This window comes from Drosophila persimilis, unplaced genomic scaffold (assembly GCF_003286085.1).
Source record: "Drosophila persimilis strain 14011-0111.01,24,50 unplaced genomic scaffold, DperRS2 tig00000000-arrow-pilon, whole genome shotgun sequence".
In the NCBI taxonomy this organism is placed as follows: domain Eukaryota; kingdom Metazoa; phylum Arthropoda; class Insecta; order Diptera; family Drosophilidae; genus Drosophila; species Drosophila persimilis.
Genome location: NW_020825288.1, coordinates 22,429,158 through 22,456,220, shown reverse-complemented (window position 1 = coordinate 22,456,220; position 27,063 = coordinate 22,429,158). Strand labels below are relative to the sequence as shown.

Here is a 27,063-nt window from a genome sequence, read left to right as displayed (position 1 = left end):
TCTTTAAAATATACTTTAAGCTAATTTTATTAATAACTCAACTTTGTACATGTGTAATCACAAATTCTGAGTTATTGAGTGAACACAACTACGTAACCCATGTCAGTGTAAACAGACAGACAGCGTTCTGTCTCTTATGAATTTCCAACCGTTAAAAAGGTAAACCCAACGGGAAATGTATGTTATGTTCATATTCAGGAGGTGTAGCAGATTCAGAATGTTATTCGGCGAAAATTGGACCTTGGATGGTATACCATTCAAGTTGAGGCATTTTAATAGCCGAAAGCTGGAGACATTCGGACAGCCGCTAAGGCTTCCGGACATTGCCGCGGCCGTTTCCTGCTATTCAGCAGGGTACTTGCAATGTTGGTCTAGTTTTGAAATTGGTATTGATAAGTTAGTTTTAATATGTATTTGATATACACCACTTACATATAATATATCCATATAAAGTTTGTTTTTCATGTGTTGGGTTTAAATATACCGCCACATTACATATACTAATAGAACTTGAATACGTCAGTATATTTACGGTATGTTTTGGTATATTTCTGAGGGTCTGACGGTAAATTTTAGCGATAAGTCCGCAGCACACTGATTGCATATTTTGTTGTTTATAGTTTGTTGAAATGTCAAACGTCGGGAAAATTCGGCTTAAATCCCTTGTTGAGCTACAAGCCACAACAAAAATAAATGAAGCCTTAGGGAAATCAGTCAGTCAATCAATCGACGTCGGAGAGAAAACCCCTGAGAAGAAAAACCCGGGAAAATCAACTGGTGCTACAACCACGAGGAAAAACAAACCGAAAGTTGTTCAAAAAGCGGCTTCGATTATAGCAAATACTACTATTAAACGTTCGTCTAAGAAAACGCCACTTCCTGGGCAGTTGCGCATCGATTCCTTCTTCAAAAGCAGCGCGAAAAGCCTCAAGATGGAGAACAAACCGCATACATCTCGGATAGGGATAGTTCCCAAGACAGCCAACAAGAAGCCAGCTCCAAAGTCGAACAAAGGACGCAAGCGCTTGTTCGACGAGGCGGCCACCACATCAACAACGACCACAGACGGATCAGACATGGAACATCTCACCAAGCGTGTCCAGCCGCCACGCAAAGCAAGGGGCAAGGAGAACACAAGTATGACCGACGCGAATGTCATTGATCTCTGCTCGGATTCGGAGTCTGAGGACTCGGACGATTTGAGAAACTTCAAATTAGAACCACCAACAGAATGCAAAACTCCCAAGACTGGGGATATTAAAGGAAATCAGCTCAGCCCACGGATAGTGAACGAAGCATGTCCGTCCTCGCCAATGGTTTCGATTCCCAGTGAACTCCTCCTTGGAGATGTTTCCATTAAGGAAAATCTGCTCAGTCAGTCCTCACGCTCCACCACAGTGGCTCCCCACGAAAGTCCCAGTACAAATGCTTCGCCCAAGAAAAAGGTTGCGTCAGTTTCAACCGTTGTTTCTAATCGCAATAAAAGGGCCAATAGAAGGGGTGTCCTGGCAGCAGGTACGTCACCGCCAATTCCCAATAAAAAAGGTTTCCTTGCTTCACTGTCAGTTCCGAATGAACCTGGAAACCCAGACACTTCGTCCGAGAAAATTGTGTCCAATGGACGTAAGCAGAGGACGCCCAAACCATGTCCGCCCTATAAAGTTGTTGAGGGCACACACTTTTGTGTCGATGGCTTCCAGTTTGGAGTCATACCAGGCGTGACTCATTATTTCCTAACCCACTTTCATGCGGATCATTATATTGGTCTGACGAAGAAGTTTGCATTTCCACTGTTCATGAGTCCCCTAACGGCTCGCCTGGTGCGAGCATTCATAAAAATAGATGAGATGTACATCCATGAGATTGATGTGGATCAGACCATTCTAGTGGACAACATCCAGATCACCGGCATAGAGGCAAATCATTGTCCGGGAGCCCTTATGTTCTTCTTCAAGATGTCTTCAGGTGAATGCATTCTCCACACGGGTGATTTTCGTGCCAGCTTCGAAATGGAATCGCTACCGATATTTTGGAACAACATCGATATAGATCTGCTCTATTTGGACACCACATATCTCAGTGGGAACTATGATTTTTGCCACCAGACCGAAAGTGTCGATAGAGCGGTGTATATGGTGCAGAAATTCCATGAAAGGTATCCAGGAAAACGCATACTCTATGTGTGTGGCTCCTATGTTATAGGAAAAGAAAAGATTTGGCTGGCTTTGGCCGAAAAATTCTCGTTGACTGTCTGGACAGAGGCACATCGTCGCATTGCCATCGATTGTCTGGAGTGGCCTGACCTCCAATCGCGACTGAATGACGATCCATACCAAGCCAATTTGCATGTTATAGGCATGGGAAAAGTTACCTATTTGGTAAGACAGAATACCCTTAGATAAACATTCGCTAACTTTACGTTTCGCATTTCCAGGTTTTGGCAGAGTATTTTAAGCAATTCGAAGATCAATACGACATGCTACTGGCCATTCGTCCTAGTGGCTGGGAGAAGAACAGCAAGCCCTCCTATGGGAAGCGCATCAGCATAATTGGCATTGAGTACTCGGAGCATTCCAGCTACAAGGAGCTCGAGCGCTTTGTGCGTTTCATTAAGCCCAGGCGGATTATCAGCACTGTTCCGGTGGGCAGGGATCTATTCGTAACTGGAAAGGTGCCAGCCAAATGGTATCAGTTCAAGGGACATCTTTCTCTGATGACCAGAGGATATCAACCATCAATATCGACGTTTCTGGCCACACCAAATCGTAAAAAGCCGCCATCAAGAACTGAAATGGCACTGAGTCCAGTGGACGAAAACAAAACTGATTGGGAAACTACTGTCCAAGATCATGTGACCATTTCATCTAGCAATTCGGAAAATAGCACTATCATCGAAGGAATTCAGAATAAAGAATCTCATGGTGATGGCAGCGATGTGCCGCTGCACAAGAGCGAAAGTCCGGTCAAGTCTAAGCCCAGTACAGATGAAGAAGCCTTACTCAACAGACTTACATCTGATGCTTCCGATGACTGGCTGGCGGATTCATAGAAATATCTCGCCCCATCTTTAATCATTTTTAATTTTGTTTGTAAATAAGTAATAGTTTGCCTGTTAAAACCTGTTACCATTCTCAGGCTAGTTTTGTTAATTCAAGGACCCTTATAGAGTACAAAGTATGTGGAGCTTACACTTTCTTTTATATATTTCCAACTTGTTATTATATATGTATACATTCCACTAAATCCACCTTAATATTCAAATAGTTATTCTGTGTGCAAGCTGCTACCTCACTACTCCATGTACATTCTACAATAAATTAAATTATAGTTTATATAAAGAAACAACTAAATGTAGTATATAAGTATAAGTATAAATGTGAATAACAATCAACATAGGCCATTTGGGTAGGCTAAAATTATTCAATGCTAAAGAATGAATGAGTTTTGATTACTTTTTCACTGATATGTTCGATGCAAGTGTGGGATAAATTATATGAAAAATCGCATATACATCGTTTAAGTTTTTTTTTTTTGGAATGGCCTTCGTTCAGAATTATGATAGAATTCTCGTTTTTATTTTAATGCACACACCACACCTCATTTGACTATACAAACACTTGAAGGAATCAAAACAAAAGGGGAAACATAACGATGATATAATCGTGGTGCAAGGATAACAAGGAATATTATGAGGTGTAAATTAGCTTTTGCGGGTTCCTCTCGAATGACTAAATTAAACACTTTTGACGATAAACTAGACAACAAAGAAGCGCATAGACACAATGACGAGGCAACAGACTCGGCCCCTGATTTGGTTTTTTGGTGGGTGGGGTTTAGGCTAGGCATCAATCCAATGGCCATTTAACTGCATGAAAGAACGAATAGGTTAGCATATAGAGTATATAGTATATAGTTTATAACCATCTGCTTACCACCAGGAGAAGAAGGGACTCTTGTTCTGGAAGCGCTGCGTAAACGAAAAGAACCGACTGCCGCTGGATCTATGTGGATACAACAATTATTCAATAACGTGCGTCTTTAAACAGTATTAAACCACTCACCGCTCCACAATCACGGCTGGCATCTGGACCAGCTGCACGGGGGATTTGCCATCCCTCAGTGCCTGGGTCAAGTTCAATATCTGGCCACGCATCACAGACATCTGACGCTCGAACAGCCGCTTATCAAATCCCCGATCCTGCTGGAACAGATACAGCAGCTCTGTGCAGATTTCCTCCACGAAATTCATGTCCGACAGTTGCGGCAGAACATGTTCCTTGATCTCCTCGCTGAAGGGTATCTTGGCCTGGGGCAGCCAGGCCCAGTGGTAGGGATAGGCGCGCCATGAATCGGGATGCTTGAAGGGAAAGGCCAGGCCATTGTCAATGGCTGCGATTTTGATAAAGGCCGTGTCCACCATATTCCAGTTATTCTCCGATGTGGGGGATATATTCTTGGTACTCGTGGTGGGTAGCTCCTCCTCGCTGCTGGCCAAACTGGTAACGTCTGTCTGGCCATTCTCTTTTGGGGATTGGGGATCCGTGCCCCCAGCCGAGCGCAACAGGTCATCGGGTGGCGATTCATTTAGATCGACAATTTGCTGGCCCACTGCTTCGGGCATTTTTGGTAGAACAACGCCCATCATCTTGCCCCCAGTGCCGCCTATCTGGGTCCTAACCCTGGGGGCCTGGTACTTGATCAGCCAATTGTCGTTGCCACGATCCGTGTTGCGTATGATGTAGTCCAGGACGACAAGTCGCTCAAACTCCAGCTGAAACGATTTGGCTACGCCCGGTGCTATCCGTTCGCTCTCGAATCGTCGCAGCCAATAGTCTGCATCCTTGTAGCCCTCCACAAACAGTTGAAAGGAGCCAGTCTGCAAGGGGAAATCATAAGCAAAAGTAGCGGGGAACAGGGCAAGAGATTCACCTTCAGGGGCAGACTCATTCGATTGAAGTGGGCCGACGGATAGTGCTCCTTAATACGCTTCTTCAGCTTGGCCTTCTGTCTATCGAGGCGGGCATAGTTGAAGCTTTCGGCGACCAGACGAACCACACGCGTCTTTGGCACCACATTCAGATTGAGTTTTCGATCCACTAGACTGGCTCCGGCCTCCGATAGATAGCTGCGCAACAGTGCATAAAAGTTAGTATAATGATCAGGGATATGTGGTATTATATGATGTTACCCCTGATTTGGTATCAGGCAGGCACGTCCAAAGCAGCAGGGACAGCAGAGCTTGTGCATCCATTTGGTCCATTTTGGATTCAGTCGGCCATAGGGTTCCTCATCCTTTGGCTTGAACACAGCCAGGCATTGCTGAAAAGCATAAAATGTTCAATCAATATCTGTCTTTAAAGAAACCCTGACAAGGAGATACTGTATCTGGGTAAACCAAAAGTTCTGCAAAATAACTAAATTGCAAGGACTTCCCCGTTTGCCAGAATCTTTAATTTATGCGTTTATTATAATTTGGGTTGCAGGGCCCACAACTTTTTAGGCCAGAACCCTTGCGAAACGCAATTCTAATTCTATAATTGTATATTCCACTTACATGTTCGGGATCCTTCACGAAATAGGAACCACTGCTGCCCTGATAAATGCGCTCGGGCAGCACACCCTGATCGATGGCCACCTCTGCCTGGGCCACAATCTCCGAGAACATAGGATCATCTATGGGTTTAAATGGGAATTATATTATTATTGAATGCTTCAATGGTATAAGGTATAAAATTACTAATGAAATTTGTGCGAAGTACGAAGACTCGCATTTCGCAGAAAGCAGCCTGCTACTTTCTCAGGACAAATTGTTAAATAATTAATTAATCAAGTTATATGAAGGCCCAGTCGATTGGATTAAATGAGGGTTTACTCGTCGTGGGGTTTGCGTGCCAGCTGTCGGATAAAAATAACTAAACCAAAAGAGCCGGCAGACACTGCGTAGAAGACCATTCTACTTGAAAAACACAGAACGACTGAGACCCGAAGCCGAAAAACAACATTTATCAAAGAGGGATCCACTACCTATAAAGTCAAAATTCTCGTTGAAGTCCCCCTGGGCATCCTGGCAAATGGTGAACACTTCCCGAATGAAATTCTCGCCACGGAAGCTCGACAAACGCGACATTTTTTGAACTGCACAATGAAAAGTGGAGTGGAAGTCGCAACAGAGTCAAGAGTCATTGATAAATGGACACAAAACAGGTGGCAATTAGCATGGCGAAAGCGTTTCGATAAGGCTCACTCGGTTGGTGGCCCACTTACACATGTTCTTCAGCGGGCAATTGGCGCACTGGCAGCGGGGGCGTGCTATACGAACGGTGACTGTGTCATTGGAGCCGGCTACCATCGAAGGGGCGTTTATTATGAATGGCGGCTCCCCCTCTGCGTCCGAGGGCGACTCAAGAAAGTCCTTCTCCGGCGCATGGCACTTCTGGACCTCAGAGCACATGCAGACATAGCTCAGGGACTTGGAGTCCACCGATGGCCGCGTACTGTCGTATTTGGCCAGAGCTGCCTTGCTCGTCGACGGCTGTTCATCACTCAGTGCACTCTGGCGATGACCATCGGGATCAGGGGGTTCCTTCTGATCATCGTTTTTCATTGTTGGGCATTCTCTTTGTTGCTCTCTCTATGTCCCGTCGGCCAGTCCAGGAATCATTAGAGCAAGTCCCATTTTCATATACGCTTGTTATTTTTTGTGCAACACTCCTCCACACACCACAGATTACAATCGTTTCGGTAATACAGACCCACAGTGTTTACAGGACTAAGAATTTGTTGGTACATAAAAACGAGAAACGAGAAATTTTTGACAAAATACGAGTATGTTGATCAAATATTATGAAAAACAACTCATTCTCTGTGTTTAGCCGAACCCTAAAAGGCAGCGTTTATGTGGCATAGCTAGCACACAATTTCATTCTAGTGCCCTGGAATGCAATACTGAAAAAATGTCCGTAAAACTTATCTCTCAATGGTAGATGTCTGTCCCGGAGTAGGTAAAGCTGCTCTTAAACGAACTTGGAATACTCTTATGACAGTCTTAGATCATTTAAACCTTGGAGGATGCTTGGAAAATTCATGGAAAGGGTCTCCTCAAGCCTCAAGCTTGTTTTTCTAGAAATATTCTTCAATGGAAGAAGTTTTCTCAAGCATCAAAATGCTTTTTCTATAAATATTTTTCAATGCAAAGGATCTCCTCAACCTTCAAGCTGCTTTTTCGATAAATATTCTTCATTCTCTCCGAATGAAGTTGACAATAAAAGATATTTTATATTCACAAAGCTGTAGTTTCCCAAAATACCACAATTGTATACCTATTTGTGAGGGTATTCACATTATGTGGTTGGCACTATAAGTGATAAGAGTAGCATGAGTAAAGCCGCGGCTTAGCTAACGCAAATAAAGAATGAAATGGAGTCATCACATTGATATATACATACACATGCCCTCATGTATATATAATCGTATGCATACAGAAAGAGAGTCGTAATGGAAGCCCCACAGATGGATGGATGGATGGATGGATTGGTCACTTGTATGACTTCTTCGCTTGTGATTGTGATTCTGCACTGTTGGCTGCACTTACCTCCAAATGTATTCGATATAAAGTCAACATGATCGTGTCCACGGCCCAGACCTCCTAGCAGATCACTAATGCGACTTCCGTGACTGGCACTGCCGCCTCCGAGTAGTGGCTGGGATTCCCGATTATCGCTTCCCGCGTCCGTGGACATGCCCTCAAAGTCGATTTCTGGCACCAGGCAAATATCGTCGGCCTCGTCGTGCGGGTGACGTCCAATGGCAATGTGCGTTGCAGATTTCAGAGGAGAGGATGGTGCTGATGCTGTCGCCTTTGTTGTTGCAATGTGACTAATCACCTGTGGCTGTGGCGTGGCACTAGAGCTCCGGCTCTCACTGCTCTCCTCAGAGTGATTTTTGAATTTTGCTCTACCGTTGACGGTGCCATTGCGCAGGGCGGCGCTCGCAACGTTGCCCGACGGGTTTCGGCTGAGTAGAACTTCCACTTCGTCGTCGTCGTCATCGTCGTCATCGTCGCCGCCATCTGTGTTGATGTCGTCGCTCAAGATAAGCAACTGATCCAGCTGCGGTTTCTGATGGACCGGCACCGCCGCATCCCCAGCGCCTTTCACATCATCTTCATCTTCAGCGTTGTCGTCGTCGCCTACTGACAGAAGCATCGGCTCACGTTCCTTCTTCACCTTCTTCTTGGATTTTCGCTTCCCAACTCCAATTGTGTTAATCTGCGGAGTGTATGTCATTATAATATAGTATGGGAGGGGCAGGGCTGGCTTCAAGGTTCACTTACCTCAACTTTTGTGGTCAACTGGGTAACATTGTTTGTGCTGGAGGCGAAACCATTGAGGAGTGGGGCTACGGATTGGTCCTTGACAAAGTCTCCGATGAGATCCTCCTCATCCTCGAGCTGCAGCAGCGGCGGATCCGCCTTATCCAGTGCATGGCTCATGGCTGAAGTGGGCGGGGGGAGGGCTTAGAGGCACGTTTGTGGGGGGTGGCTGGGTGCCGAAGGGAATTCGAATTTTCGTGGCAGACACAACAACAAAGGGCCCGCGCTGTTGTTGCTGCTGCTTCTGCTTCTGCTCGGTTCTGTCTGTCTCTTTTCGGGCGTACGCTTTGTTATCTCCACCGCTCCGTATGCATGTTCTCGAACAATATGCTTCTATTATTCAAGCTGAAAGTCGATTATTTCATTATTTTTTAATTGTTGTCGCAATATTTGTAGTTGTTTTTTTTGGCAAATATCGATTTTCAGTTCATTTCAGCTGCTTTTTTGCCAAACTTTAATAATTTTTATCATTTCCTATCAAACAATAATTTTGATTTGGCACTGTCACTTTTTCGGAAAAACTTACTCACCATGCAAACGAAAACAGAAACTAAATTACGCGTTGAATTGAATTTTTCTAAGAACACGAAAGCGAAAAAGTGCTATTAGTGCTGACACTCTGTGGCATCAGAACAGCTGATTGCAGCGTTGCCAGAGTGCTGTTATTAGAACAAAGCAAATTCTTGTACGTTTTGGAAAGGGGTGTTCTTGTAAATAACTTTATTCTTAATAATACAATTGATTGCATGCTCAAGGGGTTTGCATTGCATCTATTGCTGCAGTACACTCTGCCGTAGTTTGGAGATCCAGCACAAAACATCTGTCAGCTGCCTCTGGAGATTAGTGCTCTCCGCAACGAGCTCGATGCAATCCCTGAACTTGGTCACTGCATGGCGTAAACTCATGGGCGGCAGAACCCTGTAAGAGAAACATAATGTAATTATGTGTACATGGAAGGTGCCAATGTGCATCATTGCCCATAATCAATCATTCTACTTACGAGAACCAATGCAGGGGCTCCACGTAACCATTGGCCTTATCCACCGCATGCCGCTCGATGTTGATCTCATTCTCGTCTTTGGCCTTTATGACCCTGCAAAGGGCATTGAATTCGGCACTGTTCTCCGTTGGGATCTGCGCCTTGGAAACGGAATTACTTCCTCCAGCCTGAAATCTCGTCCTGGCCAGAAGTATGGCTCCGCTGGCGTTGGCTCTCTCCAAATTCACTTTACACTGAGTATGCTCTTCGATTAAATGGAACAAGTCCAGGTACATGGCATCCAGCAGCTGGCCAGCAGCCTCTTTTTCTACTTTTTCAGCCACCATATCAATTGTTTTACAGGAATATCTGGTGTGTAATGTTTACTGGAGCGAGAAAACAATTCCAGTCATATGATCAAGTTGGCCCAGGTTGGCAGCCCCAATAGATAAAAGCGCGCCATGAATCAGGATGCTTGAAGGGAAAGGCCAGGCCATTGTCAATGGCTGCGATTTTGATAAAGGCCGTGTCCACCATATTCCAGTTATTCTCCGATCTGTGGGATATATTCTTGGTACTCGTGGTGGGTAGCTCCTCCTCGCTGCTGGCCAAACTGGTAACGTCTGTCTGGCCATTCTCTTTTGGGGATTGGGGGTCCGTGCCCCCTGCCGAACGCAGAGGTGGCGCAGGGGGAAAACATGAGTAAAAGTAGCAGGGAACAGGGCAGGAGATTCACCTTCAGGGGCTGACTCATTCGATTGAAGTGGGCCGACGGATAGTGCTCCTTAATACGCTTCTTCAGCTTTGCCTTCTGTCTATGGAGGCGGGCATAGTTGAAGCTTTCGGCGACCAGACGAACCACACGCGTCTTTGGCACCACATTCAGATTGAGGTTTCGATCCACTAGACTGGCTCCGGCCTCCGATAGATAGCTGCGCAACAGTGCATAAAAGTTAGTATAATGATCAGGGATATGTGGTATTATATGATGTTACCCCTGATTTTGTATCAGGCAGGCACGTCCAAAGCAGCAGGGACAGCAGAGCTTGTGCATCCATTTGGTCCATTTTGGATTCAGTCGGCCATAGGGTTCCTCATCCTTTGGCTTGAACATAGCCAGGCATTGCTGAAAAGCATAAAATGTTCAATCAATATCTGTCTTTAAGGAAAAATATTCTGCAAAATAACTAAATTGCAAGGACTTCCCCGTTTGCCAGAATCTTTAATTTATGCGTTGATTATTATTTGGATTGCAGGGCCCACAACTTTTTAGGCCAGAACCCTTGCGAAACGCAATTCTCGAGAAACGAGAAATTTTTGACAAAATACGAGTATGTTGATCAAATATTATGAAAAACAACTCATTCTCTGTGTTTAGCCGAACCCTAAAAGGCAGCGTTTATGTGGCATAGCTAGCACACAATTTCATTCTAGTGCCCTGGAATGCAATACTGAAAAAATGTCAGTAAAACTTATCTCTCAATGGTAGATGACTGTCCCGGAGTAGGTAAAGCTGCTCCTAAAAGAACTTGGAATACTCTTATGACAGTCTTAGATCATTTAAACCTTGGAGGATGCTTGGAAAATTCATGGAAAGGGTCTCCTCAAGCCTCAAGCTTGTTTTTCTAGAAATATTCTTCAATGGAAAGGGTTTCCTCAAGCATCACAAGGCTTTTTCTATAAATATTTTTCAATGCAAATGATCTCCTCAACCTTCAAGCTGCTTTTTCGATAAATATTCTTCATTCTCTCCGAATGAAGTTGACAATAAAAGATATTTTATATTCACAAAGCTGTAGTTTCCCAAAATACCACAATTGTATACCTATTTGTGAGGGTATTCACATTATGTGGTTGGCACTATAAGTGATAAGAGTAGCATGAGTAAAGCCGCGGCTTAGCTAACGCAAATAAAGAATGAAATGGAGTCATCACATTGATATATACATACACATGCCCTCATGTATATATAATCGTATGCATACAGAAAGAGAGTCGTAATGGAAGCCCCACAGATGGATGGATGGATGGATGGATTGGTCACTTGTATGACTTCTTCGCTTGTGATTGTGATTCTGCACTGTTGGCTGCACTTACCTCCAAATGTATTCCATATAAAGTCAACATGATCGTGTCCACGGCCCAGACCTCCTAGCAGATCACTAATGCGACTTCCGTGACTGGCACTGCCGCCTCCGAGTAGTGGCTGGGATTCCCGATTATCGTGGTGGAGGCGAAACCATTGAGGAGTGGGGCTACGGATTGGTCCTTGACAAAGTCTCCGATGAGATCCTCCTCATCCTCGAGCTGCAGCAGCGGCGGATCCGCCTTATCCAGTGCATGGCTCATGGCTGAAGTGGGCGGGGGGAGGGCTTAGAGGCACGTTTGTGGGGGGTGGCTGGGTGCCGAAGGGAATTCGAATTTTCGTGGCAGACACAACAACAAAGGGCCCGCGCTGTTGTTGCTGCTGCTTCTGCTTCTGCTCGGTTCTGTCTGTCTCTTTTCGGGCGTACGCTTTGTTATCTCCACCGCTCCGTATGCATGTTCTCGAACAATATGCTTCTATTATTCAAGCTGAAAGTCGATTATTTCATTATTTTTTAATTGTTGTCGCAATATTTGTAGTTGTTTTTTTTGGCAAATATCGATTTTCAGTTCATTTCAGCTGCTTTTTTGCCAAACTTTAATAATTTTTATCATTTCCTATCAAACAATAATTTTGATTTGGCACTGTCACTTTTTCGGAAAAACTTACTCACCATGCAAACGAAAACAGAAACTAAATTACGCGTTGAATTGAATTTTTCTAAGAACACGAAAGCGAAAAAGTGCTATTAGTGCTGACACTCTGTGGCATCAGAACAGCTGATTGCAGCGTTGCCAGAGTGCTGTTATTAGAACAAAGCAAATTCTTGTACGTTTTGGAAAGGGGTGTTCTTGTAAATAACTTTATTCTTAATAATACAATTGATTGCATGCTCAAGGGGTTTGCATTGCATCTATTGCTGCAGTACACTCTGCCGTAGTTTGGAGATCAAAACATCTGTCAGCTGCCTCTGGAGATTAGTGCTCTCCGCAACGAGCTCGATGCAATCCCTGAACTTGGTCACTGCATGGCGTAAACTCATGGGCGGCAGAACCCTGTAAGAGAAACATAATGTAATTATGTGTACATGGAAGGTGCCAATGTGCATCATTGCCCATAATCAATCATTCTACTTACGAGAACCAATGCAGGGGCTCCACGTAACCATTGGCCTTATCCACCGCATGCCGCTCGATGTTGATCTCATTCTCGTCTTTGGCCTTTATGACCCTGCAAAGGGCATTGAATTCGGCACTGTTCTCCGTTGGGATCTGCGCCTTGGAAACGGAATTACTTCCTCCAGCCTGAAATCTCGTCCTGGCCAGAAGTATGGCTCCGCTGGCGTTGGCTCTCTCCAAATTCACTTTACACTGAGTGTGCTCTTCGATTAAATGGAACAAGTCCAGGTACATGGCATCCAGCAGCTGGCCAGCAGCCTCTTTTTCTACTTTTTCAGCCACCATATCAATTGTTTTACAGGAATATCTGGTGTGTAATGTTTACTGGAGCGAGAAAACAATTCCAGTCATATGATCAAGTTGGCCCAGGTTGGCAGCCCCAATAGATAAAAGCGCGCCATGAATCAGGATGCTTGAAGGGAAAGGCCAGGCCATTGTCAATGGCTGCGATTTTGATAAAGGCCGTGTCCACCATATTCCAGTTATTCTCCGATCTGTGGGATATATTCTTGGTACTCGTGGTGGGTAGCTCCTCCTCGCTGCTGGCCAAACTGGTAACGTCTGTCTGGCCATTCTCTTTTGGGGATTGGGGGTCCGTGCCCCCTGCCGAACGCAGAGGTGGCGCAGGGGGAAAACATGAGTAAAAGTAGCAGGGAACAGGGCAGGAGATTCACCTTCAGGGGCTGACTCATTCGATTGAAGTGGGCCGACGGATAGTGCTCCTTAATACGCTTCTTCAGCTTTGCCTTCTGTCTATGGAGGCGGGCATAGTTGAAGCTTTCGGCGACCAGACGAACCACACGCGTCTTTGGCACCACATTCAGATTGAGGTTTCGATCCACTAGACTGGCTCCGGCCTCCGATAGATAGCTGCGCAACAGTGCATAAAAGTTAGTATAATGATCAGGGATATGTGGTATTATATGATGTTACCCCTGATTTTGTATCAGGCAGGCACGTCCAAAGCAGCAGGGACAGCAGAGCTTGTGCATCCATTTGGTCCATTTTGGATTCAGTCGGCCATAGGGATCCTCATCCTTTGGCTTGAACATAGCCAGGCATTGCTGAAAAGCATAAAATGTTCAATCAATATCTGTCTTTAAAGAAACCCTGACAAGGAGATACTGTATCTGGGTAAACCAAAAGTTCTGCAAAATAACTAAATTGCAAGGACTTCCCCGTTTGCCAGAATCTTTAATTTATGCGTTGATTATTATTTGGATTGCAGGGCCCACAACTTTTTAGGCCAGAACCCTTGCGAAACGCAATTCTCGAGAAACGAGAAATTTTTGACAAAATACGAGTATGTTGATCAAATATTATGAAAAACAACTCATTCTCTGTGTTTAGCCGAACCCTAAAAGGCAGCGTTTATGTGGCATAGCTAGCACACAATTTCATTCTAGTGCCCTGGAATGCAATACTGAAAAAATGTCAGTAAAACTTATCTCTCAATGGTAGATGACTGTCCCGGAGTAGGTAAAGCTGCTCCTAAAAGAACTTGGAATACTCTTATGACAGTCTTAGATCATTTAAACCTTGGAGGATGCTTGGAAAATTCATGGAAAGGGTCTCCTCAAGCCTCAAGCTTGTTTTTCTAGAAATATTCTTCAATGGAAAGGGTTTCCTCAAGCATCACAAGGCTTTTTCTATAAATATTTTTCAATGCAAATGATCTCCTCAACCTTCAAGCTGCTTTTTCGATAAATATTCTTCATTCTCTCCGAATGAAGTTGACAATAAAAGATATTTTATATTCACAAAGCTGTAGTTTCCCAAAATACCACAATTGTATACCTATTTGTGAGGGTATTCACATTATGTGGTTGGCACTATAAGTGATAAGAGTAGCATGAGTAAAGCCGCGGCTTAGCTAACGCAAATAAAGAATGAAATGGAGTCATCACATTGATATATACATACACATGCCCTCATGTATATATAATCGTATGCATACAGAAAGAGAGTCGTAATGGAAGCCCCACAGATGGATGGATGGATGGATGGATTGGTCACTTGTATGACTTCTTCGCTTGTGATTGTGATTCTGCACTGTTGGCTGCACTTACCTCCAAATGTATTCGATATAAAGTCAACATGATCGTGTCCACGGCCCAGACCTCCTAGCAGATCACTAATGCGACTTCCGTGACTGGCACTGCCGCCTCCGAGTAGTGGCTGGGATTCCCGATTATCGCTTCCCGCGTCCGTGGACATGCCCTCAAAGTCGATTTCTGGCACCAGGCAAATATCGTCGGCCTCGTCGTGCGGGTGACGTCCAATGGCAATGTGCGTTGCAGATTTCAGAGGAGAGGATGGTGCTGATGCTGTCGCCTTTGTTGTTGCAATGTGACTAATCACCTGTGGCTGTGGCGTGGCACTAGAGCTCCGGCTCTCACTGCTCTCCTCAGAGTGATTTTTGAATTTTGCTCTACCGTTGACGGTGCCATTGCGCAGGGCGGCGCTCGCAACGTTGCCCGACGGGTTTCGGCTGAGTAGAACTTCCACTTCGTCGTCGTCGTCATCGTCGTCATCGTCGCCGCCATCTGTGTTGATGTCGTCGCTCAAGATAAGCAACTGATCCAGCTGCGGTTTCTGATGGACCGGCACCGCCGCATCCCCAGCGCCTTTCACATCATCTTCATCTTCAGCGTTGTCGTCGTCGCCTACTGACAGAAGCATCGGCTCACGTTCCTTCTTCACCTTCTTCTTGGATTTTCGCTTCCCAACTCCAATTGTGTTAATCTGCGGAGTGTATGTCATTATAATATAGTATGGGAGGGGCAGGGCTGGCTTCAAGGTTCACTTACCTCAACTTTTGTGGTCAACTGGGTAACATTGTTTGTGCTGGAGGCGAAACCATTGAGGAGTGGGGCTACGGATTGGTCCTTGACAAAGTCTCCGATGAGATCCTCCTCATCCTCGAGCTGCAGCAGCGGCGGATCCGCCTTATCCAGTGCATGGCTCATGGCTGAAGTGGGCGGGGGGAGGGCTCAGAGGCACGTTTGTGGGGGGTGGCTGGGTGCCGAAGGGAATTCGAATTTTCGTGGCAGACACAACAACAAAGGGCCCGCGCTGTTGTTGCTGCTGCTTCTGCTTCTGCTCGGTTCTGTCTGTCTCTTTTCGGGCGTACGCTTTGTTATCTCCACCGCTCCGTATGCATGTTCTCGAACAATATGCTTCTATTATTCAAGCTGAAAGTCGATTATTTCATTATTTTTTAATTGTTGTCGCAATATTTGTAGTTGTTTTTTTTGGCAAATATCGATTTTCAGTTCATTTCAGCTGCTTTTTTGCCAAACTTTAATAATTTTTATCATTTCCTATCAAACAATAATTTTGATTTGGCACTGTCACTTTTTCGGAAAAACTTACTCACCATGCAAACGAAAACAGAAACTAAATTACGCGTTGAATTGAATTTTTCTAAGAACACGAAAGCGAAAAAGTGCTATTAGTGCTGACACTCTGTGGCATCAGAACAGCTGATTGCAGCGTTGCCAGAGTGCTGTTATTAGAACAAAGCAAATTCTTGTACGTTTTGGAAAGGGGTGTTCTTGTAAATAACTTTATTCTTAATAATACAATTGATTGCATGCTCAAGGGGTTTGCATTGCATCTATTGCTGCAGTACACTCTGCCGTAGTTTGGAGATCCAGCACAAAACATCTGTCAGCTGCCTCTGGAGATTAGTGCTCTCCGCAACGAGCTCGATGCAATCCCTGAACTTGGTCACTGCATGGCGTAAACTCATGGGCGGCAGAACCCTGTAAGAGAAACATAATGTAATTATGTGTACATGGAAGGTGCCAATGTGCATCATTGCCCATAATCAATCATTCTACTTACGAGAACCAATGCAGGGGCTCCACGTAACCATTGGCCTTATCCACCGCATGCCGCTCGATGTTGATCTCATTCTCGTCTTTGGCCTTTATGACCCTGCAAAGGGCATTGAATTCGGCACTGTTCTCCGTTGGGATCTGCGCCTTGGAAACGGAATTACTTCCTCCAGCCTGAAATCTCGTCCTGGCCAGAAGTATGGCTCCGCTGGCGTTGGCTCTCTCCAAATTCACTTTACACTGAGTGTGCTCTTCGATTAAATGGAACAAGTCCAGGTACATGGCATCCAGCAGCTGGCCAGCAGCCTCTTTTTCTACTTTTTCAGCCACCATATCAATTGTTTTACAGGAATATCTGGTGTGTAATGTTTACTGGAGCGAGAAAACAATTCCAGTCATATGATCAAGTTGGCCCAGGTTGGCAGCCCCAATCGATAAAAACTATACCAAAACAAGTGACCAATCGATTTAAAATTTCTCTCAAAAAACTCGGTGCAGTATTTCGCGTGGCAATTTTACAACTGTAATTGTGTGTTTTGCAGCGAACATGATCAATTAACAGGTAAAATTACCAAAGCCCACTATAATGGCAGCAGTTGCGCTCAAGTGCTCGTCCAAATAATGTAACCGGAAAAGCAAACAGCTGTCGACCCCCGTTAACTGCTGTTGTCAAGGTATATCAAAGAGGCGGCAAGGCATCCACTGTGTTATTTGGCATGCAAAAATAATAAAATGAATTGTAATGAAAATCCTTTAAAAAACGCTTTAATATTCAAGAAAGAGGAGGCGTGACAAACAACCTATGCTTGCACTTCCTTACCTCTTATTAACATACACCCTGTTGTATATTACGCGGGTCGAAATGCCATCCAGAAGAGCGACCGAGAGAGGGATATTGTTTATTTTACGATGCTGTTGCCAGATTAGAGAAAGTTTATAAAAACGCTGGTAATTAGCGTTCAGCCGCCAGTTAGAAGAATCCCCTTAAACCCCAAAGTTCGTGCCAGCAGCAACAAGTGGATGCCAAACGGTTACAAAACTATTTTGACCGTGCCAACAGTTCCAAAGTTAAATCAGAGAGCTGCCGATTATGGCAGACTTAAGAAGCCGCAAACGCGAAAAGTCAATCAAAGGCAGCGTCGATGTCGGACGGATTATGGACGAGGTGCGCCAGCCAGCTAGCCAGCAAAACTATTTATGAGGCTACTACCTTTGTTTAAGTGTTTACATGTGGACAATTATCTCGATACTTGTACGCATACGTAAGCGAAAGCGTAAGCTTGGTGGATGACAAATATTGGTGAAAAGCGCGGCTATTGCCGGACAAGTGTGTATCTTATCGCAACCATCGGAAATATTCACACTTAAGTGACGACAGTTTTCATTTTGGGCAAGGTCGCCAGGGGAATACTCTTTTGGATTACTGCCTACCTTCAGGGGAGAAGTACAACTGTCGCTTAAGAAGTTTTTGTGTAGTTTACGATAAGAACGTCTATTTAATGTTTGTCTGGCTATCAGACAGACAGAGAAACCCATGCATAAAAGCAACTTCATATGATTCAGCTCTTTCCTTATCGCTTTAATTATTTAGGAAACAAGTGAAGCGAACATTAAAAGCCAGAACATTGACAATTCCCAGCAGACCATAATGAAATCGGGAAAGGAAGGTCAGGACTTGATGTCCAGTCGACGCACAGTCAGTGAAAGCTCATCTGAAGACCCAGGACGCGAAGGAATCAACGCATCAAACGGCAACGGAATGTGGCGGAATGAGCTAAAGATTAGCGCCGACAGTTCCTCCGCACAGCCTGAGAAGCAGCAGCTGCAGGTCCAACACACCAGTTTACTCCACAATGAGAGATTTAGTGATATCGTTGATGTAGTTCTTCGGTGTGCCCTTGTCACTATCTTTTTGTGAGTTTAGATGAAGGTGTGATTAGGATTCTGATTAATATGATTCATCATTGCAGCAAACTGGAGACAATGTGGGCCTTCAAGCGTGAAATACACGCCGAAGAGCTATGGCTGTACAAGAATCCCAGGCGTCCGGACATCATCAAGGGCGGAGAGCTGCTCTTCTGGGTGATTGTGGCTCCGCTGATTATGACAGTTGTCTTCTATGTGTTTACCAAGGACAAGCGAGACTTTCGAGCCGCCAGCTGGGCCTGGACATTGGCCCTGTGCATGAACGGATTTCCCACAAGTCTGCTGAAAATCACCGTGGGTCGACCCAGGCCAGACTTTTTTTATCGTTGTTTTCCCGACGGCGTAATGGTGTTGAACTCGTCAAGTACTTCGGATAGTAGTTCCATTTTGGATTTCAGTTGCACTGGGATTGCGAGCGAAATAAACGAGGGTCGCAAGAGCTTTCCCAGCGGACATTCATCCTGTAAGTGTTGGCCTATGGGCCTCCCCTCCTCACCTTAGTCTTGAACTGTTAATTGATTCCTTCTGGTCTGACCGTTTCAGTTGCTTTTGCCAGCTTTGGATTTATAGCGTACTATGTGGGTGCGAAGCTGCATGCTTTTGATGCCCGAGGACGCGGCCACACCTGGCGCCTGTGCATTGCTGTGATTCCGCTGGTCATTGCCACTTTGGTGGCGGTTAGTCGCACATGCGACTACCACCATCACTGGCAGGATGTGACTGTGGGAGCCATCATTGGCCTGCTCACGGGCTATATCAGCTACAGACAATATTATCCATCCATTTTTGGGCCCCAGGCAGGCAAGCCGTCGATCCGTTGGCCCAGGAGATTGGGAAATAAATATGATAAGCAGAGGGAGGCAGATGAGAATGGGGCTGGCGGGGATATGTTACGGAGGCCGCTCCTCGGGGGTAAGGAACAGACCAAATGGTACTAAAACTACTTCAAATTGCAAAGCTTTACGTATTATGTAGTTCAATTATTGCTCTTCCCGTCTAAGCTCCTTTAAATTATAACAAGCCATCAACACTGAAGCTGTTATTCCTGTAAACCGTATTGTACACATAATTGTTAATCCCGGAAAAAACACGACATGCAGCTGTGCTGCATGGGCGGGCGGTTAGTTACCTCTTAATGGGTAGGTGTAGTCATTTTTAGATTAAAATACAAACCATGTCATTTGCTAAAAGTAATTTTTAATGCTCATTTTCTGCAGCAAAGACATCCAAACAATTGATTCAAATTTGCTACATCAAAGTGACCGAAACTAGCCTAAAGGATTCACTCCGTGCATTGCGCGACACCTCATTCTCAATTCATCGAATTAAAGGCCTGCAGTAGCACCTGTTTTTCGCGCTCCTTCTTCTTGACCACGTCCAGGCTGCGCTGTCTCCAGGTGCTCTTGCGCAGCTTGATCGGACGACTGCCGACATAGCGTCCATCCATTTCCTTCATGGCGCGTATGAAGTCCGCGGGCTCACGAAAGCTGACAAAGCCGAATCCCTTGCTCTTACCGGTCCGCTTGTCTCGAATCACGCGCGCCCTCTGGAACGACGGAAACTTGTTGAAGGTACGTGTGAGGACCTCGTCGTTGACATCGTTGCCCAGATCGCCGCAGAATATGCGGAAATCATCGTCGGGCCAGTCGGCCAACGAGGAGTCTTCCCAGACAGTGCCTCCGGCAATCCGCACAGTCTTACGATCCTTTTTCTTGCGCTCTGTGGTCTGGAAAGATTGCAGGGCGGACGAGGCCCGCGCTGCTTTGATGGCTTCTTCGGCTATGGGATTGGGTCCGGACTTTTCCGCCTTCAGCTTTTTTAGCTTCTGCGTGACGTCGAATTGTACGGCGTTGATGTCGATGGATGATGGTGCCGCAGCCACAGTGGGAACATGCACCGACTGCCGACACTGGTACAATTTTGGAGCGCTGCTCAGCACCACGGGAGTGGCGGCCATCGATTTGGCGGGCGATGTCGATGATGAATTGTTGCCCGTCGGCACAAAGGTCGACATAAACGAGGGCGGTGGAGGAATTGGCGGCGGCGGCACTGTCAAGCGCGCCCCCGGATGCTGCTGCAGTTTCTGCTGCACATTGTTGTACGTATTCGCGGCGATGATCGGTCGGACTTGGTTGGGCACAAAGAGATTCCGCGCTGGGGGCTTGGAGATCTCAGCTTCGAAGCGAGACAGCTCGTCCTCGATATTGCGACGTTTCGTACCCATTTATTGATATCTTAATGGATAAATAATTTTTTAACTCTCAAAATCAAACAAATTTTCACAAAAAATGCTGCCTTTCAACAGCTGATGCCTAGAGATGTGTGAAGTGCGATAACTGACGAACGCCGCTGGTACTTTTAATACTTTTCGGTATTTTTTGAGGTCAAAATTGAACCGACGATATATCGGTATATAATAGTACATTTTGTCAATTTTTAACGTTATATAGAAATCCAATAAAAGCAAGTGTTAAAATTAAGCCAATTAAGAGAAAATAGATTCAACAATCGTATAAAATAATGTGGGCAGGGCTGAGAGATCAATCTTGCTAGTATTATTCCACGGAAGATCAAAAACGAGGAATATGTAAAATAGAACTTGAATTCGTCAGTATATTTACGGTATATTTTTTAAGTGAGACCAGTTAGTGATGAGACGGAATGTTTCGGTATATTTCTGAGGGTCGTATATTTTATCTTGCTCAGATTTTTTGCTTGGCTGTATCGTTGTTTCAGTGGAAATAATACATAATAATTGAATTAAATATCATTAAAAGAGCTATAAGCTGTGATAGCAACAAGTATCTTGAGCAAGCATAATTTCGAAAAGCAAAGCACCAGGCTGCCCCACTATTACGCCCGCAGAGAGTCCCCCACACACATAGAAAGGCGAAAGGGGCGACAACAATAAAAGAAAAGTGGCAAAAAGCCCCTGAACCTAAAAGTTAAAACATAATTGGGTGTATTTAACACGCCTAAGATGCCACCAAAAGAACGCAATATAGCCATAATGGGCTACCGTTCTGTGGGTGAGTGTTTGATTGAACTCTAGTTCCCCTCCAGCGTTTCGATGACTGTTGTTGCTGTTTGGGCTCTTTAATTGCGTAGTATTTCACTCGAACAGCAATAGCAACAACTCTGACGAGCTGACGAAAAATTCCCAGTAATAATTTACGTTTCACCTGCAGGCAAATCATCGCTCAGCATACAGTTTGTTGAAGGCCAATTTGTGGACTCGTATGACCCAACGATTGAGAATAGTAAGTGCGTGCGCAGGCAGCAGCTGTTCTCCCCTTTCAGGAGGAGTGCGATGACGTTTCGGAGTAGGATGAGATGCATCATCATCATGCGATGGCAGCATGCACCATCCGAATGAGAGAATTTAATTTTTTAAAACTTAAATTTGTTCTACCTTATTTAGCATTCACCAAGGAGACCAAGGTCAACTCGCAGGAGTATGACATGAAGCTGATCGATACTGCTGGCCAGGACGAATACAGCATATTCCCGGTACAATACAGCATGGATTTCCATGGCTATGTCCTGGTCTATTCAATAACGAGCCAAAAATCCTTTGAAGTTATCAAAATTATATACGAAAAACTTTTAGATGTGATGGGCAAAAAATAGTACGCAAATTTGCAATATACGATGGAAATTCTTTCATAATTTATTATATTTTGCAGTGTACCTGTAGTGTTAGTAGGCAATAAAACCGATTTGCATCAAGAGCGGACTGTAACCACAGAAGAGGGCAAGAAACTGGCAGAATCCTGGCGAGCTGCATTTCTCGAAACATCCGCCAAACAAAATGAGGCAAGTATCCTTTTTGCAATAAAATTAATGCTCTATTCTCATATCTCTCTTTGTTGCCGCAGTCTGTTGGAGACATATTTCATCAGCTACTAATACTGATTGAGAATGAGAATGGTAATCCCCAGGAGAAGAGTAGCTGCATTATTTCATAAGGGAGAGCCTGGTTGGTGGATATCCATGGCCAAACTGTTAAAACCTAGATGGCAATACGAAAATCGATTATATCTTATCTAAACAGTTCGGCCAGCAAGCATGGGCTGGGGCTGGGGCGTGGGCTGGTGGCCGTGTCCCAGGTGCGCAGGAAGAAAAATCTACAAAAACTAATAGCTTTAAGTCCACACACAGCAAGAGTAACCAGCATCAATCAATTTAGGAGCGACCACAAAATGCTGCCCAGCAGGTTTTTTGTGGCTGTCGCTTAGCGTAACACACAACAGGTTTAAGTTAGCTCACCTTTTTCACAATAAAAATTCAGTTACAAAGTTTATATACAGATTTAAGAGTCAAAAGATTATTTTATATATTTTACTGTTTTTAGTTTCAATTTAAATATAGTTTTGTCCAAGTAATATGATGGATTTTTAATTTAGGAAGTGGGAATACGGGCTCAGACCATGGATGTTCTAGAGGAGCATAAACTTCAATCTTCATGTCAAGTAGATCTGGATCTAAAGGGTCGGCGATTCCAATCCAATTGGATTCCGTATCTGATGGCTATGGTTTTATTAATAATCTATAATTCGAAATTAAAACTTTCCTCCGAAAAGAGTTAAATCACATATGTACTATCAATATGTAATATTGAATAATTGAAGAAGGGAATCGTATACATTCAAGTTCCGCGCCCAGCTCAGAATACTATTCAACCAACCCTCGTAAAGAATTGGGCCCCTTTTTGCGTGAACTTCTTTTTTTACACCTTATTTTGGACACAATCTTATAAAAGCAAGTATTTAGAATAGGCCAGTCAAGTAGAAAATTGATTCACTTATCGGATAAAATTATGTGGGCAAAGTTGAAAGATCTATATATGTAGCTAGTAATATTCGACGGAGGATCAAAAACGAGTATTTATTGGTAATAGCCGGTTGACGACAATATGAGACCCATTCCATACGCAAATGTTGCTAAATTCACGCAAATGTTTCTGGGCATGCCCTGGGCATAATAGGTATCAGGATCGAGATATGTATGTATATGTATATATGCAAGATACCAATCATATTCATGAATATGTCTAAAACTTATCAATTTGAGAAAAGGTCTTTATAAATTACGTTTCATCTTCATATGAAATTATCGAAATAGGGTGTACAAAAGTTTATACACGCATCATGTCTTCAAATACCAGAAATATTGCGACTTTTTTTTTTTGTTGAACTCTTTTGTTTAGGCCTTGTTTTAGCAAAAATACAATAAAAGCAAGTACTAAAACCTAGCAAATCTTGAAACATATTTATTCATCAACAGCCTAAAATTTTGTGGGCAGAACTAAGAGTTTTAGTTAGCTAGAATTATTCAATGGAATCTCTAAATTGAGCAATATGAACGACTATCCTCTTTCGTTTTTTTGATTGACATATTTCACTAGAACTTTTTTTTTAGACAAGATCCAATGAAAGCAAGTATTTAGGATAAGCCAGCTAAGTATAAAATTAATTCATGAATCGTATAAAATTATGTGGGCATGGCAAAATGTTATATCTAGCTAATAATATTCGACGGAATATCAAAATTGAACAATAGGAACGACTATCCTCTTTCGTTTTTTTTGTTTGACCATTTTCGCTAAAACCTCTTTTTATGCAAAATGCTATAAAAGCAAGTGTTTAAAATAAAACAGTCAATTATAAAATAGACTCACTAATCGGATAAAATTATGTGGGTATGGCTAAATGTTCTATATAGGTGGTAATATTCCACGGAATTTTTGAAAAACGAGGAATATGTAAAATATAACTTGAATTCGTAAGTATATTTACGGTATATTTTTGAAATGAGACGGTGTATTTTGATATATTTCTGAGGGTCGGACGGTATATATTAACGATAAGTCCGCGGTCACAATGGTTCCGAGCGTAGTACAAATTAAAATCAATTAAAAGCAATCAAAGCGCTCGAATAAAAAGCAAAAAGAAGAGCACTTAGCACCCAGCGAATTGCCCTGATTCCGGTTTTGATAATACTTTGGCCAAATACCTGATACCTGTACGGCAAACAGGTGAGAGAGAGATACCGGCTGGCAGCAACAACAATCGAATCGATTTTTAACCAATTGTTAATGTTCTTGGTTATTGATTGATTTGTCCGGCAGAATGTGGCGACACCTCCGCCCTATCACAAGCAGATCCAGCTTCAGTAAAATGCGCAGTTTCTCGGCTTTGGTGCAGAGCAAGGCTCTAGTCAATGGCAACTGGATAGACTCCAGCAACAGCGCCACCTTCGAGGTGAGGAACCCCTCCAGCGGCGAGGTGATTGGGAATGTGCCCAACATGACCGTGTCGGATGCCCAGGATGCCATCAATGCGGCCAAGCAGGCATACGAGTCCAAGGAGTGGCGCTCTCTGACAGCCAAAGATCGCTCCAACCTTTTAAAGGTGAGATCCAGTTCGAGTAGAGCCCGCCCGTGAATAGATAATTTTGATAAGCTTATCTCGCGCTTTTCAGAAATGGCACAAACTCATCGAGCAGCATAGCCAGGAGATAGCCGAGATAATGACCGCTGAATCGGGCAAACCCATTAGCGAGTCCAAAGGGGAGGTGGCCTACGGCAATGCCTTTGTCGAATGGTTCGCAGAGGAGGCTCGTCGCATCTACGGGGAGATCATTCCCAGTCCTGTGGCTAATCGTGAGATCATTGTAATGAAGCAGCCCATTGGTGTTGCAGCCCTAATCACACCCTGGAACTTTCCACTGGCCATGATCACCCGCAAGGCTGGCGCTGCTCTGGCTGCGGGCTGTACCGTTGTGGTAAAGCCCTCAGAGGACACACCGCTGACCGCTCTGGCTGTGGCCAAGCTGGCCGAGGAGGCGGGCATTCCCAAAGGAGTGATCAATGTGGTCACGACCAATAAGGCGGCCCCCATTGGCGACCTCTTCTGCAAGAGTCCAGACGTTCGCGGCATCTCCTTTACCGGATCCACGGAGGTGGGCAAGCTCCTTTTCCGCAACTCGTCGGATGGAATCAAGAGGATATGCCTGGAGCTGGGCGGCAACGCGCCATTCATTGTTTTCGACTCGGCTAATGTGGAGAAGGCCGTCGAGGGAGCCATGGCATCCAAGTTCCGTAATTGCGGCCAGACCTGCGTCTCGGCCAACCGATTCTTTGTGCAGGACGGCGTCTACGAAAAGTTTGTGACGCAGCTGAAGCAGCGAGTGGAGGCGCTCAAGATCGGCGATGGTAAGGCCAACGATGTCCAGATCGGACCCCTCATCAACCAGATGCAGTTCAAGAAGGTCGGCGGCTTTGTGGAGGATGCTCGCGGCAAAAAGGCGAACGTCATAACAGGAGGCAAGCCTTTGCCATCGATTGGGCCGCTCTTCTATGCGCCCACTATCATCACAGATGTCCCAGCCACGGCCCAGCTTTACACGGAGGAGGTATTCGGACCCGTCGTCTCCATCATCCGCTTCAAGGACGAGACGGAGGCCATACAAAAGGCAAACGACACAAGACGCGGCCTGGCCGGCTACTTCTACAGCGAGAATCTGCAGCAGGTCTTCAGGGTGGCCAAGCGCCTTGAGGTGGGGATGGTGGGCGTCAACGAGGGTATGATCTCGACCGCAGAGGCGCCATTCGGCGGCGTCAAGGAGTCTGGCGTAGGACGCGAAGGCTCCCATCATGGCATCGATGATTATGTGGATATCAAGTACATTTGCATGGGAAATCTGAAGTACGATTGAAGTTCAAGGAGCCCGCAGCACATGCTTTCATTTGCAGTCTTCCATTAGATAAAATACAATTTGTTGTTTGTTGCATACTTGTAAAACACGCCGCTATATAAATACATTTAAATTGAAATGTGCGCGCTTAATTAATATCGATACCATTAAATACTGAGTGGTAACCAGTGTTACACAGTAGCTTCTTTTTAAAAATAAAAAAAAAATAGTAGCTGGCAATATTTGACGGAATATCAAAATTGAGGCATTCGTCGTATTTTTGAATCGGTAATGACCCGGTTGACAACATTTAAATCCTTGTCGTTCACATTCAAAAATGTATATTTGGCGCGCACCACTCGTATCCAGTCGATAGTATCGATAACCGAACTTTAAACGGGTAAGGACCTCTTTTCCCCGGTTGACAACATGTACACATACCCTAGGGGAAATGGATGTTATAGAACTGAGAAAATATATGTCATCCCAGGCTTTAAATAATGCAAAAAAAAATTTAGTCTCTGTTTAACACGATATTTTGCCATTAGTGGTCTTTTTACGGATATTAAGAATGAGTTTCGGGATCAGGTTTTATACACAAATAACTAATCAAATGAATGAATAGACCAAAAAATGCAATCTAAGAAAAGGCCTTTATTAATTACATTTGAAAGCAGCTTGGAAAACAGTATCTTAATATAATATTAACGAAATTGGCTATACAAACGCCCATACCCTGGTTGACAACAAATGAGTCTGCAAATACCAGCAACATTGACCTGAGAACACTGCGGCTATTGAACATTTCTGTTGAAACCGTTTTTTGTCAAAACAAAAAAATGCAAGTACTTAAAAGTAGTTTATCCTGATTAAAATTGATTCATCAATCACATAAAATTATCTGGGCAAAACTGAGAGATCTATATACATAGCTGGGAATATTCGACGGAAGATAATAAACGAGTATCTATTGTTGAATAACC

At 44.3% G+C, this 27,063-nt stretch overlaps 10 protein-coding genes across 19 annotated transcripts; 4 read left to right on the top strand and 6 right to left on the bottom strand.

Moving 5' to 3' along the window:
• Positions 1–629: 629 nt before the first annotated feature.
• LOC6592049 (DNA cross-link repair 1A protein) lies at positions 630–3,490 on the top strand. Its single transcript, XM_026995387.1, has 2 exons — positions 630–2,378; positions 2,435–3,490. Exons 1-2 carry the CDS (start codon positions 630–632, stop codon positions 3,047–3,049), a joined length of 2,364 nt encoding a protein of 787 aa, XP_026851188.1. The 3' UTR covers positions 3,050–3,490.
• Positions 3,491–3,553: 63 nt separating this feature from the next.
• Positions 3,554–11,924, bottom strand: LOC6592048 (phosphatidylinositol 4-kinase type 2-alpha). 3 transcript variants are annotated; one of them, XM_026995399.1, is made up of 9 exons: positions 11,591–11,924; positions 8,333–8,382; positions 7,592–8,267; positions 5,555–5,673; positions 5,189–5,319; positions 4,930–5,125; positions 4,062–4,876; positions 3,933–4,001; positions 3,554–3,865 (listed from the first exon to the last, which is right to left on the bottom strand). In XM_026995399.1, the coding sequence occupies exons 1-9, from the start codon at positions 11,697–11,699 to the stop codon at positions 3,862–3,864; spliced, it is 2,169 nt and encodes a 722-aa protein (XP_026851200.1). In that variant the 5' UTR covers positions 11,700–11,924; the 3' UTR covers positions 3,554–3,861. The 3 variants fall into 3 exon arrangements, with proteins under 3 accessions (XP_026851200.1, XP_026851195.1, XP_026851205.1); XM_026995394.1 differs by lacking the exon at positions 11,591–11,924 and having other exon boundaries at positions 8,333–8,716; XM_026995404.1 differs by lacking the exons at positions 7,592–8,267; positions 8,333–8,382; positions 11,591–11,924 and adding an exon at positions 6,265–6,754.
• Positions 9,058–12,971, bottom strand: LOC6592046. 3 transcript variants are annotated; one of them, XM_026995443.1, is made up of 3 exons: positions 12,574–12,971; positions 12,394–12,491; positions 9,058–9,191 (listed from the first exon to the last, which is right to left on the bottom strand). In XM_026995443.1, exons 1-3 carry the CDS (start codon positions 12,897–12,899, stop codon positions 9,142–9,144), a joined length of 474 nt encoding a protein of 157 aa, XP_026851244.1. In that variant the 5' UTR covers positions 12,900–12,971; the 3' UTR covers positions 9,058–9,141. The 3 variants fall into 3 exon arrangements, with proteins under 3 accessions (XP_026851244.1, XP_002017157.1, XP_002017159.1); XM_002017121.2 differs by lacking the exons at positions 12,394–12,491; positions 12,574–12,971 and adding an exon at positions 9,372–9,717 and having other exon boundaries at positions 9,058–9,289; XM_002017123.2 differs by lacking the exon at positions 9,058–9,191 and having other exon boundaries at positions 12,270–12,491.
• On the bottom strand, positions 9,717–11,659 carry LOC113567462 (phosphatidylinositol 4-kinase type 2-alpha-like). 2 transcript variants are annotated; one of them, XM_026995428.1, is made up of 4 exons: positions 11,448–11,659; positions 10,346–10,476; positions 10,087–10,282; positions 9,717–10,015 (listed from the first exon to the last, which is right to left on the bottom strand). In XM_026995428.1, the coding sequence occupies exons 1-4, from the start codon at positions 11,475–11,477 to the stop codon at positions 9,734–9,736; spliced, it is 639 nt and encodes a 212-aa protein (XP_026851229.1). In that variant the 5' UTR covers positions 11,478–11,659; the 3' UTR covers positions 9,717–9,733. The 2 variants fall into 2 exon arrangements, with proteins under 2 accessions (XP_026851229.1, XP_026851235.1); XM_026995434.1 differs by having other exon boundaries at positions 9,818–10,282.
• On the bottom strand, positions 12,266–16,924 carry LOC6604439. 2 transcript variants are annotated; one of them, XM_026995457.1, is made up of 3 exons: positions 16,464–16,924; positions 16,234–16,381; positions 12,266–12,349 (listed from the first exon to the last, which is right to left on the bottom strand). In XM_026995457.1, exons 1-2 carry the CDS (start codon positions 16,787–16,789, stop codon positions 16,234–16,236), a joined length of 474 nt encoding a protein of 157 aa, XP_026851258.1. In that variant the 5' UTR covers positions 16,790–16,924; the 3' UTR covers positions 12,266–12,349. The 2 variants fall into 2 exon arrangements, with proteins under 2 accessions (XP_026851258.1, XP_002029335.2); XM_002029299.2 differs by lacking the exon at positions 12,266–12,349 and having other exon boundaries at positions 16,150–16,381.
• Positions 12,970–15,808, bottom strand: LOC6592045 (phosphatidylinositol 4-kinase type 2-beta). The gene is given in 5 exon segments (XM_026992066.1): positions 12,970–13,107; positions 13,109–13,484; positions 13,548–13,678; positions 14,631–15,359; positions 15,425–15,808. Coding segments are annotated over 5 exon segments (1,533 nt in total). The 5' UTR covers positions 15,584–15,808.
• A 73-nt stretch (positions 16,925–16,997) lies between the features above and the next one.
• Positions 16,998–19,576, top strand: LOC6592043 (phospholipid phosphatase 5). Of its 3 annotated transcripts, none has more exons than XM_026995416.1 (4): positions 16,998–17,018; positions 18,048–18,370; positions 18,427–18,845; positions 18,926–19,576. In XM_026995416.1, exons 2-4 carry the CDS (start codon positions 18,105–18,107, stop codon positions 19,318–19,320), a joined length of 1,080 nt encoding a protein of 359 aa, XP_026851217.1. In that variant the 5' UTR covers positions 16,998–17,018; positions 18,048–18,104; the 3' UTR covers positions 19,321–19,576. The 3 variants fall into 3 exon arrangements, with proteins under 3 accessions (XP_026851217.1, XP_002017156.1, XP_026851209.1); XM_002017120.2 differs by lacking the exon at positions 16,998–17,018 and adding an exon at positions 17,029–17,130; XM_026995408.1 differs by lacking the exon at positions 16,998–17,018 and adding an exon at positions 17,426–17,621.
• Positions 19,560–20,632, bottom strand: LOC6592042 (RNA-binding protein 42). Its single transcript, XM_002017119.2, has one exon. It carries the CDS (start codon positions 20,604–20,606, stop codon positions 19,695–19,697), a length of 912 nt encoding a protein of 303 aa, XP_002017155.1. The 5' UTR covers positions 20,607–20,632; the 3' UTR covers positions 19,560–19,694.
• Positions 20,633–21,152: 520 nt separating this feature from the next.
• LOC6591856 (GTP-binding protein Rheb homolog) lies at positions 21,153–22,693 on the top strand. The gene is made up of 5 exons (XM_002017118.2): positions 21,153–21,411; positions 21,571–21,642; positions 21,804–22,011; positions 22,069–22,198; positions 22,261–22,693. The coding sequence occupies exons 1-5, from the start codon at positions 21,363–21,365 to the stop codon at positions 22,348–22,350; spliced, it is 549 nt and encodes a 182-aa protein (XP_002017154.1). The 5' UTR covers positions 21,153–21,362; the 3' UTR covers positions 22,351–22,693.
• A 1,582-nt stretch (positions 22,694–24,275) lies between these two features.
• On the top strand, positions 24,276–26,232 carry LOC6591855 (succinate-semialdehyde dehydrogenase [NADP(+)] GabD). Of its 2 annotated transcripts, XM_026984645.1 has the most exons (3): positions 24,276–24,419; positions 24,513–24,795; positions 24,866–26,232. In XM_026984645.1, exons 2-3 carry the CDS (start codon positions 24,514–24,516, stop codon positions 26,099–26,101), a joined length of 1,518 nt encoding a protein of 505 aa, XP_026840446.1. In that variant the 5' UTR covers positions 24,276–24,419; position 24,513; the 3' UTR covers positions 26,102–26,232. The 2 variants fall into 2 exon arrangements, with proteins under 2 accessions (XP_026840446.1, XP_002017153.2); XM_002017117.2 differs by lacking the exon at positions 24,276–24,419 and having other exon boundaries at positions 24,464–24,795.
• The last annotated feature ends 831 nt before the right edge of the window (positions 26,233–27,063 follow it).

Bases quoted from the DNA above. Each gene is read 5' to 3' on its own strand.
- LOC6592049 (XM_026995387.1), top strand. From the start codon at position 630: ATGTCAAACGTCGGGAAAATTCGGCTTAAATCCCTTGTTGAGCTACAA. The intron at 2,379-2,434 runs GTAAGACAGAAT...TCGCATTTCCAG, and splicing joins TGGGAAAAGTTACCTATTTG to GTTTTGGCAGAGTATTTTAA.
- LOC113567462 (XM_026995428.1), bottom strand. From the start codon at position 11,477: ATGTTGACTTTATATGGAATACATTTGGAG. The intron at 10,477-11,447 runs GTAAGTGCAGCC...TATGCTTTTCAG, and splicing joins TATATGGAATACATTTGGAG to CAATGCCTGGCTATGTTCAA. The intron at 10,283-10,345 runs GTAACATCATAT...ACTGTTGCGCAG, and splicing joins TGCCTGATACAAAATCAGGG to CTATCTATCGGAGGCCGGAG.
- LOC6592048 (XM_026995399.1), bottom strand. From the start codon at position 11,699: ATGAGCCATGCACTGGATAAGGCGGATCCGCCGCTGCTGCAGCTCGAG. The intron at 8,383-11,590 runs GTTTCGCCTCCA...CACTCCTCAATG, and splicing joins CGTAGCCCCACTCCTCAATG to GTTTCGCCTCCAGCACAAAC. The intron at 8,268-8,332 runs GTAAGTGAACCT...TACACTCCGCAG, and splicing joins AGTTGACCACAAAAGTTGAG to ATTAACACAATTGGAGTTGG.
- LOC6592046 (XM_026995443.1), bottom strand. From the start codon at position 12,899: ATGGTGGCTGAAAAAGTAGAAAAAGAGGCTGCTGGCCAGCTGCTGGAT. The intron at 12,492-12,573 runs GTAAGTAGAATG...TTTCTCTTACAG, and splicing joins GAGCCCCTGCATTGGTTCTC to GGTTCTGCCGCCCATGAGTT. The intron at 9,192-12,393 runs ATGTTTTGATCT...GGCAGCTGACAG, and splicing joins TCTCCAGAGGCAGCTGACAG to ATGTTTTGTGCTGGATCTCC.
- LOC6604439 (XM_026995457.1), bottom strand. From the start codon at position 16,789: ATGGTGGCTGAAAAAGTAGAAAAAGAGGCTGCTGGCCAGCTGCTGGAT. The intron at 16,382-16,463 runs GTAAGTAGAATG...TTTCTCTTACAG, and splicing joins GAGCCCCTGCATTGGTTCTC to GGTTCTGCCGCCCATGAGTT.
- LOC6592043 (XM_026995408.1), top strand. From the start codon at position 17,547: ATGGCAGACTTAAGAAGCCGCAAACGCGAAAAGTCAATCAAAGGCAGC. The intron at 17,622-18,047 runs GTGCGCCAGCCA...TTAATTATTTAG, and splicing joins TCGGACGGATTATGGACGAG to GAAACAAGTGAAGCGAACAT. The intron at 18,371-18,426 runs GTGAGTTTAGAT...TCATCATTGCAG, and splicing joins GCCCTTGTCACTATCTTTTT to CAAACTGGAGACAATGTGGG.
- LOC6592042 (XM_002017119.2), bottom strand. From the start codon at position 20,606: ATGGGTACGAAACGTCGCAATATCGAGGACGAGCTGTCTCGCTTCGAA.
- LOC6591856 (XM_002017118.2), top strand. From the start codon at position 21,363: ATGCCACCAAAAGAACGCAATATAGCCATAATGGGCTACCGTTCTGTG. The intron at 21,643-21,803 runs GTAAGTGCGTGC...TACCTTATTTAG, and splicing joins TGACCCAACGATTGAGAATA to CATTCACCAAGGAGACCAAG. The intron at 22,012-22,068 runs GTACGCAAATTT...TATATTTTGCAG, and splicing joins GATGTGATGGGCAAAAAATA to TGTACCTGTAGTGTTAGTAG.
- LOC6591855 (XM_026984645.1), top strand. From the start codon at position 24,514: ATGTGGCGACACCTCCGCCCTATCACAAGCAGATCCAGCTTCAGTAAA. The intron at 24,796-24,865 runs GTGAGATCCAGT...CGCGCTTTTCAG, and splicing joins ATCGCTCCAACCTTTTAAAG to AAATGGCACAAACTCATCGA.